At 37.9% G+C, this 12122-nt stretch overlaps 1 protein-coding gene across 2 annotated transcripts in view; it reads left to right on the top strand.

Moving 5' to 3' along the window:
• Positions 1-41: 41 nt before the first annotated feature.
• The window catches only part of INTS11 (integrator complex subunit 11), a 13914-nt gene continuing 1833 nt past the window's right edge, over positions 42-12122 (top strand). For both annotated transcript variants that reach the window (XM_030963949.1, XM_030963948.1), the window contains exons 1-16: positions 42-187; positions 268-451; positions 1698-1795; positions 2781-2854; positions 3011-3239; positions 4046-4144; positions 4741-4775; positions 5532-5670; positions 6369-6433; positions 7302-7491; positions 7943-8026; positions 8258-8347; positions 9205-9367; positions 9733-9840; positions 10462-10523; positions 11544-11686. In XM_030963949.1, coding sequence (XP_030819809.1) covers positions 424-451; positions 1698-1795; positions 2781-2854; positions 3011-3239; positions 4046-4144; positions 4741-4775; positions 5532-5670; positions 6369-6433; positions 7302-7491; positions 7943-8026; positions 8258-8347; positions 9205-9367; positions 9733-9840; positions 10462-10523; positions 11544-11686 — 1607 coding nt within the window. In that variant the 5' untranslated portion in view covers positions 42-187; positions 268-423. The remainder of the gene's footprint in view (positions 188-267; positions 452-1697; positions 1796-2780; positions 2855-3010; positions 3240-4045; positions 4145-4740; positions 4776-5531; positions 5671-6368; positions 6434-7301; positions 7492-7942; positions 8027-8257; positions 8348-9204; positions 9368-9732; positions 9841-10461; positions 10524-11543; positions 11687-12122) is intronic.

The following is a 12122-nucleotide window of genomic DNA, read 5'->3' as shown; positions in this document are numbered from 1 at the left end:
TCATTGCAGCTCGGCCAATCCGCGCGGGGCGGCGCAGGCGCCGAGGAGGCGCCGGGGCTGCGGCCGGGCCTGGGTGAATTTGCGGAGTTTTGTGCGGGTTTTTTGTGTTATTTTTTTGTGGTTTTGTGCTTTTTTTGCCCGTTTTTCTGTGTTTCTACACGTGTTTTCCCGGCTCTCAGCAGCGGTGGTGGGTATCGCAGCCAAACGGGGCCGCTTTCCCGCAGGTTGTTGTTTATCACCTCACCCGTGTTTTCTGTTTCGCCTCAGGAAAAAGTTTGGGCTCTGCTCGAGTCTTCGGCCGAATCCTGGAAAAAATTGAAATGGTGCCAGTAAAACCAACGAAATCCTCTCTCGTTGTGCCCCTCTCGCATCTGCTTCTGGACTAATTTTCTGTGCGGGTTTGGGACTTGGAGTGGGGTAAAAATGCCCGAGATCAAAGTCACCCCCTTGGGTAAGTCCGGCCTAAAATGGCCTTGAAATGCAAACACTGAAACCCTAGGGGGAATTGAGGCTCATATTTGGAATCCCTCATGTGATTCCTCTCTGCCCTCCCTTGGTTTTTCCAGTGACTGTTATAACTGTTTGGATTAATTAATCAGGATTAATTAAGTTATTCTTGTATAGGTACTGTGTTGTTGTGGAGCATTAATTCTCTACAGTGCTAAAGAGCCACAGGAAGAAAATATTTCTCGTTTTTCCCTGTTTAATCTTTTTTAATGTGTTTTGTTGTGAGAGGGCAGAGGATGTACTGAGCAGCAGATCTGCTTTATCCTCCTGGATAGTTTTCAGCCTTGGTTTGGGTTTAACTTAATGAGGCTTAACGAGGGCAGAGCAGCTGGAGAAGGAGTTCTGATCCTTGCCAGATGAAGGATTCTTCTCTCTTCCCTGAAACTGCAGTTGCAGGAAGTCTGTGCAGACCTTCACTTGCTTTTATTTTGAAAGAATTGCAGCTTTTCCCAGAGGTGTTTTACCAGTGTCTTACTGGTGTTTTATTGGTGTTTTGCTGGTATTTTACTGGCATTTTGCTGACATTTTATTGATGTTTTACTGGTGTTTTGTCAATATTTTACTGGTATTTTGCTGATGTTTTGCTGGTATTTTGCTGGTGGTGTTTTTCTGCTGTTTTCCTGGTGCTTTATTGGCGTTTTATTGGTATTTTGCTGGTGATGCTTTATTGGTGTTCTTCCAATGTTTTACTGGTATTTTGCTGGTGTTTTGTGATGCTTTCCTGGTGTTTTGTTGGGGTATTGTTGGTATTCTCCTGGTGCTGTTTTATTGGTGTTTTGCTGATATTTTCCTGGTGCTTTGCTGGTATTTCGCTGATGGTGTTTCGCTAGTGTTTTGTGATGATTTCCTAGTGTTTTCCTGGTGTTTTACTGGGGTTTTATTGGTATTTTGCTGGTGATGTTTTCCTGATTTTTACTGGTATTTTGCTGTTGTTTTGTGATGTTCTCCTGCTGTTTTCCTGGTGTTTTGCTGATATTTTACTGGTATTTTGCTGGTATTTTGTGATGTTTTCCTGATGTTTACTGGTATTTTGTGATGTTTTCCTGGTGTTTTACTGGTGGTGTTTTGATGATGTTTTCCTGATGTTTACTGTTATTTTGCTGGTGGTGTTTTGCTGATGTTTTACTGATATTTTGCTGATATTTTGTGATGTTCTCCTGGTGTTTACTGATGGTTTTTCTGGTGTCCAGGTGCTGGCCAGGACGTGGGCAGGAGCTGCATCCTGGTGTCCATCGCTGGCAAGAATGTGATGCTGGACTGTGGGATGCACATGGGCTACAACGATGATGTGAGTGTCCCCTGGGCCAGCTCCTGTCCTCCCTTCTGTCCCTCCTGCACCCCTGGGCTCCTCCATCAGCCCCTGCTGGGGCTGGGCTGGGGCAGAGCTGCTCTTTCCCCTTCCAAAATCTCCCTTCTCCTCAAGTGTTCCATGAAATATCAGCCCTGCTTTCCCTGGCTTGTGGACTTGGGGAAATGTTTATTAATAATGTTTATTAATGCAGCTGCAAATGCAGCTGGGGTTGGACTCTCTGGGTTTCCTGTGAGCAGGAATCCTGTCCTAAGCTTTGGGGCAGCTCATTCCAGGTGGGATCCTCACCACATTTCTGCTGCTCCAGGGGGAGAGAAGGAGACTCCTGATTTTGGCTTCCCTGACCCAGCAGGAAAGGAATAATGGCACAGATACTCTGTAGGATTTAGCTCAAGCAGCAAATGTGCTGTGACAGGAAAGCTTTTGGGGCTTTGTGCTTCAGAGCCAGGGTGTGATCAGCTCCTGTTTTATTTGGGAGATAAAATGATTTATTTATGAAAGGGTCAGTTTCTGTTTGTGCCCTCTTTTCTGCCTCTCCCTGCACGCAAAAACTGCCTGGAGAGGGCTCAGCACATTCCCAATATCCCATTCCCTCCATTTTTGTTGGATCACTGATGCTGGTGTTATTGGAAAAGGATCAGCACATTCCCAGTGTCCCATTGTCCCATTCCCTCTGTTTTTTTGGATCACTGATGCTGGTGCTGCCTGGAGAGGCCTCAGCACATTCCCAATGTCCCATTCCCTCTGTTTTCTGTTGCATCAGTGATGCTGGTGTTGCCTGTAGAAGCCCCAGCTCATTCCCCATGTCCCATTGTCCCATTCCCTCCATGTTTTTTGGATCACTGATGCTGGTGCTGCCTGAAGAGAGCTCAATACATTCCCAGAGTCCCACTGTCCCATTCCCTCCCTGTTTTTGGATCACTGGTGCATTCCTGCTGGATCTCCTGTTTTCCCCCGGCTGCAGAGGCGCTTCCCTGACTTCTCCTACATCACCCAGAATGGCAGGCTGACTGATTTCCTGGACTGTGTTATCATCAGGTGAGGTTCCTTCCTTCTCCCACCTCTTTTTGTGCCATCCCAAGCCCACCCCTCATATTTTACCTGCATTTTCCTTCTTGAGAAGATCTGGGAGCCACCCAAACTGAATTCTGTGCAACCATTTTGGGGTTTTTTGTGTTTTATTTTTTTTTGCAGCCACTTCCACCTGGACCACTGTGGGGCCCTGCCCTATTTCAGTGAGATGGTTGGCTATGATGGCCCCATCTACATGACCCACCCCACCAAGGCCATCTGCCCCATCCTGCTGGAGGACTACAGGAAGATCACCGTGGACAAGAAAGGGGAAACCAACTTCTTCACATCACAGATGATCAAGGACTGCATGAAGAAGGTGGTGGCCGTGCACCTCCACCAGACAGTGCAGGTCAGGGGGCTTGGAGTCAAGGGGGTAAATTGGAAATGTAGCTAATTAATCAAGAGGTTAATTTGGAAATGTAGCTAATGAGTCATGGGGTTACATTGCAAATGTAGCTAATTAATCAATGAGTTGTTGGAAATGTAGTTAATTAATCAAGGGGTTATGTTGGAAATGTAGCTAATTTATCAAGGGGTTAAATTAGGAATATAAGCTAATGAATCAATGGATTAAGTTAGGAATGTCGATAATGAATCAAGGAGTTAAATTAGAAATGTAGCTAATGAATCAGCGAGTTAAGTTAGGAATGTAAGCTAAATAATTAAGGGGTTAAATTAGAATTACAGCGAATTAATCACAGGGTTAAATTAAAAATTCAAGTAATTAATCAAGGGTTAAGTTAGAAATGTAGCTAATTTATCAAGGGGTTAAGTTAGGAATGTAGCTAATGAATCTAGGGGTTAAATTAAAAATGTAGCTAATTAATCAAGGGCTTAAGTTAGAAATACAACTAATGAATCAATGGGTTGAGTTGGAAATGTAGCTAATTAATCAAGGGGTTAAATTAGAAATGTAGCTATTAGGCAAATTCTCCTTCCTCCTTTTGAGTAAATCCAGAGGAATTTGGATTTCCAGATATTTCCAATTGGAGTTTAAATACTGGCATTGCTGAGGGGTTTGCTCTTTATAAGTTATATACACATATCTATAGAAGTTGAAATCCTGGCACTGCTGAAGGGTTTGTTGTTTATATTTTATGTATTTATCTATATAAAGTTGAAATGCTGGCGGTGCTGAGGGTTTGCTGTTGGCAGGTGGATGAGGAGCTGGAGATCAAGGCTTACTATGCAGGCCACGTGCTGGGAGCTGCCATGTTCCAAATCAAGGTTGGCTGTGAGTCCGTGGTGTACACTGTGAGTATGCCCAAAGTTAGAATTATTCCCCTTTTTTAGCTCTAAATATTCCCAGATATTTATATTTTATATCTATATATAATGATATATATAAAATTATATATATTTTTATATACAATATATTTTATTTATCACATCTATAATATTTATATATTATTATATATATTATTTATATACAAGATATTAATATAGTTTATATTATACATATTCTATTTATATTTATATATTAATACATAGTTATATTATTACTACACCAGATATTTTAATTATATATATTATATTTATTGTTATATATTATTATGCATATTATTTATATGCCATATATATAATATACATATTACATTTATATTTGTATATTAATGTCTATATTATTGGTATACCAGATATTTATACTATTTATATTATATATATAATCTTTATATTTATATATTAGCATATATTTATATTATTGATATACCAGATATTTATATGTATACTATATATTAGATATTATATTTATGTATTAGCATATATTTATATTATTTATATTACATTCTGTTAGATATTTGAGCCTCCATTGGTTCAAAAATCTCTCGGGGTTTCTCTTCTTCCCTCAGGGTGACTATAACATGACACCAGACAGACACTTGGGGTGAGTAGAAAGCTGAATTTCAATTTTTATCTGAATTAATTTAAACGAAGCTACCCCAGAGCTCCAAAGGCACCCTTTACTCCCATTTCCTGTGCCACTCCTCAATCCAGCTTGGAGATTTTCAGATTTAACCCACCAAACACCCTTTCCTGCTGTGATTTTGGGTTGAATATTATTGCTTTTAGAACTGGTAATAAACTGGACAAATACTGCTTTTTGAACTCTGTAATTTCAATTCTGAGCTGGATTAATTCAAATTAAGCTACCACAGAATTCCAAAGGTATTATGGGATTTATTCCCATTTCCTTTATTTTTTATTTTCCTTTATATATTTATTCCCATTTCCACTTTATTCCCGTTTCCTGTGGACACAGTGACATTCCCCAATACAGCTTGGAGATTTTCAGATTAGAAACACCAGAAACCATTTCCTGCTGTGATTTTTGAATCTTAATGCATTTAAATTAATGCATTTAAAACTGGTAATAGACTGGATAAATATTATAAATAATATACTAGTAATAGACTGGATAAATATTGTTTTTTGAGCAATCTGAATTTTGAAATTCTAATTTTTGAGCTCTGTAACTTCAGTACTGAGCTGGATTAATTCCAATTAAGCTACCATAGAGCCCCCAGTGCCCACTTTCCTCCCATTTCCTGTGCCATTCCCCAACCCACCTTGGAGATTTTCAGATTTAACCCATCAGAGCCCCTTTCCTGCTGTGATTTTGGGTGGAATTCCCTGTTTTCAGGGCAGCCTGGCTGGACAAGTGCCGCCCTGACCTGCTGATCACTGAGTCCACCTACGCCACCACCATCCGCGACTCCAAACGCTGCCGCGAGAGGGATTTCCTCAAGAAGGTGCACGAGACTGTGGAGAGAGGAGGGAAGGTACAGAAGGAATGAAAATAAGTAAAAATATTAAATTTTCAGGAAAAACAAATCATAATAAATGCATGAAAATAAATAAAAATTAAAAAATAAATATAATAAAGTATCAATGATTATAAAATAAAAATTAGAAATAAATATAAAACTGTAAATAAATATAATTATAATAAAATATAAATAATTAAAATAAATTAAAATATAATCAAATAGTTAAAACATAAGAGTTATTATTAATACTAAGTAATAAATAACCATAAATATCTAATTGTCTTTCCCACACATTAACAAATCTCAAAAATATCAATCAGTGCTGGAGATATCAGTTATCAGTTGGTGATTGAAAATGTAGTAATGGAAAATTATTATTATATATATTTTAAATCTATTATATATTATTATTATGTATATATTATTATATTACTATATCTTATTATATATCTATAGTATATAGTATATAAAAAATATAAATATAATAAAATATAATTATGCAATATATTATATAATAGATCATATGTTATATAATATATAGTAATATATTAATATATAAATATATATTATAATATATGTATTATATCATAAAATAGAAATATACTACTACAACTACTACAACAACTACTACTAATAATAGTGTAATTAATAATAATAGTAAATGAATGCTGTTTGGCTTTGTCAGACTCTGAACTCCCCCTATGTTCCAGGTTCTCATCCCAGTTTTTGCCCTTGGCCGTGCTCAGGAACTTTGCATTTTGCTGGAAACCTTCTGGTGAGCCCCCCCTGCTTTTGGGATCCTTTGTGTGTGATGAGTGCTGGAAATGGAGGAGTCGATCTGTGGGGAGACAGGCACTGAAACCTGCCTGGGCTTGGATGCCACTGACAATATCGAATAATATATAAATTCATCAATAAATAATGGATATAATAACATAGAAATATATTTTATATATATATTATATGTATTATTTAATATTCCTCCAGGAGCGGAATTGCCCTGGGTGCAGGGAGAGCTAAAATTAAAATTATTAAATATTGAAAGTATTTTATATAAAACACTGATTTCTAGCTCATGGAAACAGGGAAATACACCCCAAAAAAACCTTGGGAGACTCCCCAGGTTTATGGCCAGCCATGATATATATTGCATATATTATATATATTGTATATACTGTATATATTGTCTATATTATATATATTGTCTATATTATGTATATTATATATATAATGTTTTTATATATATGCATGTATATAATATTTATTTATTTTAATATATTTTATATAGAGTTATATTTTATATATGCAATATATTATATATATCATGTTGTATTATATATAATATGCTATATATAATATGTTGTATTATATATATGATATGTTATATATAAAAACATGTTATATTATGTTATTTTTATAAAAATTTGTTATATGTATAATATAGATAACATATATAAAAATGTTTTATATATGTAAAATGTGTTATGTTATATTGATATGTTGTATAATATCTAATATATAACATAATATGATATATAATATATAATATATAATATATAATATATAATATATAATATATAATATATAATATATAATATATTATTTATTATGTATTATATATTTGCCTCTTTCTTCTCTTGCAGGGAAAGGATGAACCTGAAAGCTCCAATTTATTTCTCCACGGGCCTGACAGAGAAAGCCAACCATTATTACAAACTGTTCATTACCTGGACCAACCAGAAAATCAGGAAAACCTTTGTGCAGAGGAACATGTTTGAGTTCAAACACATCAAAGCCTTCGACAGAGCCTTTGCAGACAACCCTGGGCCCATGGTAGGAGAGGCTTGGGAGCTTTTTTATTCCAGATTTATCCCAAATCCTGGGGAGAAAATCAGGCTGAGCATCCTCCACCCCAGCAATCCCACCACAAAACCTCTCATGGCCACGTTATATCTGTAAATTCTCTGAATTTCTCTGAATTCTTATTTCACGCAGAGAAAATGAAAATTTTGCATCTTTTTGCCATAAATCCCACCTCAAAATCTCTCCAGGTCATCTCTGTAAATATAAAATCTCTTTCTGAATTTTTATTTCATTAAAGGTGAAACACCCAGAAAAAATGAAAATCTTGCATCTTTATTTCATCTACACATCCTGATTCAAACCAGGGTTTTCTTTTCGACACAATCTTTTATTGGATGCTCTGCACAGATCTAGGATATTTCTGGAAACCATGGAAAAATGGGTTTTTTGTAGTGATTTATGGCCCATCTTTGACTTGCAGGTGGTGTTTGCAACCCCTGGGATGCTCCATGCAGGACAATCCCTGCAGATCTTCAGGAAATGGGCAGGGAATGAGAAGAACATGGTAAGAAATAGGGTTTTTATTGGGGTTTTGGGGGGTTTTTATTGGGTTTTTATGTCTCATATTAATGTGAGTCACAACTATTGAGATTATGGCAAAGCTTTTCTTGTGGAGCTGGAATTAAAGGACAAAAATCCTCTTTGAACTAACTCTATTTTGTGGCTTTTTTGATGTTTTAAATGGATTTCCCAGGCTAAATCCATGGAATTTTTTTTTTTTTGGCATTTTTCCCAGGTGATCATGCCTGGCTACTGTGTCCAGGGAACTGTGGGCCACAAAATCCTCAGTGGGCAGAGGAAGCTGGAGATGGAAGGAAGACAAATTGTGAGTTGGATTTTCAATTTCCAGCACTGAAAATACTTCAAAATAATCTTTACTTTTGGAGTTGCACTTATTTGGGTTTTTTTTCCTTTTTTGCTTTAGCAAAGTTTGATTTGTTTTATTTTTTCCCCCCTTTTGCATTAATTCCTGCAAAAAAAAAACATTGAAGGGCCCTTTGATTCTGCTGTAAAATTTAGGTGAATAAGTTTTACTAAAACTTAAGAAGTTTTACTTCTTAATTATTAAGTAAATTAATAATTAAGTAAATTCTTAAAATTTCTTTAAATACTTAGGAGTATTTTATACTGTTTAGTAATGAGGCAAATAGATGAAATTGATATATTTACACATTTCAATTGATATATTCACATTTCAACAGATATATTTTTCCATTTTTCAATTGATATATTTTCACCCATATAAAGCACATTTGGATAATAAAACACCAGCTGACCTGCAATATTTGATTTTTGTGACAGATATTGTCTGAAATGAGGCCATTTGAGCTTTTAAATTACAGCAGCTTTGTGTTAAGGCAATTTAGGTTTTCTCCTTTTTCCTTTTAAATAAATCCAGAGGGATCTGGCTGTTCCTGGGTGTGTCCCAAGGAATTCCCAGTTCCCAGAGCTCTGCTCTTCTCCCAGCTGGAAGTGAAGCTGCAGGTGGAGCTTCGGTATTTGATTTTTGTGACAAATATTGTCTGAAATGAGAGAATTGGAGCTTTTAAATTATGACAGCTTTTTGTCAAGGCAATTTAGGTTTTCTCCCTCTTAATTTTATATAAATCCAGAGGGATCTGGGTGTGTTCCCAAGGAATTCCCAGTTCCCAGAGCTGTGCACTCTGTTTCTCTTGTCCCCAGCTGGAGGTGAAGATGCAGGTGGAGTACATGTCCTTCAGTGCCCACGCAGATGCCAAGGGCATCATGCAGCTGATCCGGCAGGCTGAGCCCAGGAATGTGCTGCTGGTGCACGGGGAGGCCAAGAAAATGGAATTCCTGAAGCAGAAAATCGAGCAGGAGTTCCGTAGGTATCCCTGGGCAGGGGGAGGGAACCCTGAACAGCTGGAAATCACATCTGGGGCCCTCAGCACAGTTAGATGAGGTGGCATTTATACCTCCCCTCGAGGAACTGATGCCTGTAACACCTTAATTAACATTAATTAGGCCCAGTTAATTGCAGTGACCCCTTGGACATAAATTAGGTTTGTTTTCCAGTGGAGAGGAAGGGATGGAGTTAAAATTTTACACATTTTGGATCTATTTTGGCCCTTGGGGTGGCATTTACGCCTCCCCTCAAGGAAGTGATGCCTGTAACACCTTAATTAGCATGAATGGATTGCAGTGGCCCCCTTGGAGCTGAAATTTCTTTTGTTGCTGTTCCCTTTGCAGATGTCAGCTGCTTCATGCCGGCCAACGGAGAGACCACCACCATCCTTACCAACCCCTGCATCCCTGTGGACATCTCCCTGGGCCTGCTCAAGAGGGAAACAGCCATAGGTGACACTGCCCACCCCCCATTTCCTCCCTCCTGCTGGGTTATAAAGCTGTAAATTTATATTTAAAATATAATTTAGATGTAAATTTTTATTTAAAATTTAGATGTAGCTTTATATTTAAAATATAATTTATGTGTTTCAAATCAATGTGCACGCCCTGCCTGGTTTGCTACCTGTGTGTGCTTGATTTGGGAGATAAACTGAATATATAAATATATATATCTATATATATTCAGTACATATATATATAAAACATATATAATGTATAAGTTCATACTATATAAAATATAAAAATATACTATATTTATATTATTAATATCATTATTATATATAATTATATTATTGATAATATAGTTATATTATTAATATAATTATGTTAATAAATATATATAGCATAACTATATTATTACTATTTATATATTAATAAATGTGTTTTTATATTTACTTATATAAAAATATAAATTATATATACTATATATATAATATAAATAAATATATATTTATAAACGGAATTTTAGAAAAAAAAAAATCTCATTTTTACATCAGGAAGTGCTCTGGGAACAGAGGGAGTTGCTGTGTATCACTAAATACTGGTTTCAGGTGTCAATATTGCCCTGTTTAGGTGCTGCCCCTGATGCCAAGAGGCCCAGGCTGATGCACGGCACGCTGCTCATGAAGGACAACGTGAGTACAGAGCCCTCGGCTGCCCTGGGGCCTCCCAGGGTGGGTTTTGTGTCCTCTGCTTTTTGTGCCCTCTCAGGCTGTTTTTCATGTCCTCTGAGGGTGTTTGTCATGTCTTCTGAGTATGTTTTTTTGTGCCTTCTCAAGGTGTTTTTCGTGTTTTCTGTTTTGTGTCCTCTCAGGGTAGTTTGTGCCCTCTGAGGATGTTTTTTATGTCCTCCCAGGGTTTTTCCATGTTCTCTGTGCTTTTTGTCTTCTGAGGGTGTTTTTTCTCTTCTCTGAGGGTGATTTTGGTGCCCTCTGAGGGTGTTTTTCATGTCCTCTGAGGATGTGTTTTGTATCCTCTGTGTTTTTCCCCTCTCAAGGTGTATTTTGTGCCCTCTCATGGTGTTTTTCATATCCTCTGTGTTTTCTGTCCTCTGAGGGTTTTTTATGCCCTCTGAGGCTGTTTTATGCCCTCTGAGGTGTTTTTGTGCCCTCTGAAGGTGCTGTCCTGTTTCAGACACACAAAGAACCCAAATTACCGCCAGTGCTTTCACTTCCAACAAAGGAAGTTCATCTGCAACCTCATCTTTCTTTTCAAACATCACTCCCCTGCTAGAGCTTCAGCCACCTTCCAGAGACCAGCTTGATGCTGTTAAATATTTATTTATTTATTTATAATTATTGAGGTGGATATTTTGTCCCAATCCCAGCTCTCCCCACCCTCAGCAGTGACAAACACTCTGTGATATTCCAGCCCAGAAAAGGAACACCTTTCCTTGCTTGGCAGCACAACTCCCCCAAGCTCTGAGGATTAATTTTATCAGAGACCAGCTTGATGATGTTAAATATTTATTTATAATTATTGAGGTAGATGTTTTGTCCCAATCCCAGCTCTCCCTTTGCTGCCCACCCTCAGCAGTGACAAACACACCGCGATATCCCAGCCCAGAAACGGAACGCCCTTCCCTGCTTGCCAGCACCACAACTCCCCCAAGCTGTGGGGATTAATTTTCTCCCTTTAATCTCTTTTTCCGGCAGAGTTTCAGGCTGGTTTCCCCTGAGCAGGCCCTGAAGGAGCTGGGGCTGGCTGAGCATCAGCTGCGCTTCACCTGCCGCGTGCACATCCAGGACCCGCGCAAGGAGCACGAGACTGTGCTCAGGGTCTACAACCACCTCAAGGGGTGAGCCCTCGGGGGAGCCCTTAACATCTGAGGGGTTGGGAAAGCTGCAAAAGGCCTCAGAGACAGCAGAAATGTGATTAGAGCTAAGCAGGAGCCATGAGATTGGTCAGCAGAAAAATTATATAAGAAGTAGAAAAGACAAATAGAACAATGGTTTGTATATTAATGCTTCTCTAGAATAACTCCCTGAGCTACAGAAAAGTCTATCTAGAGAGATATTAGGGAGTTCTAAGCTTAATAATGGAGCTCTGTGCATTGTGTTTTGAGGCTTACAAGCAGGTATTGTATTTGAAATAAGCAAGCATTGTTTTAACCAACTGGATTTGTGCTTATAGTGGTTGGATAGAACTACTGGCAATGTGCTTTTGCTTTGTGTGATTGGTCAAAAACCTTTCTACAACTACAACGTTCTTTGTCTGCTGCCTGGAATGTGAGC

The sequence above is a fragment of the Camarhynchus parvulus genome, chromosome 21, assembly GCF_901933205.1.
Source record: "Camarhynchus parvulus chromosome 21, STF_HiC, whole genome shotgun sequence".
NCBI lineage: Eukaryota > Metazoa > Chordata > Aves > Passeriformes > Thraupidae > Camarhynchus > Camarhynchus parvulus.
This window is presented reverse-complemented; position numbering and strand designations above follow the sequence as displayed.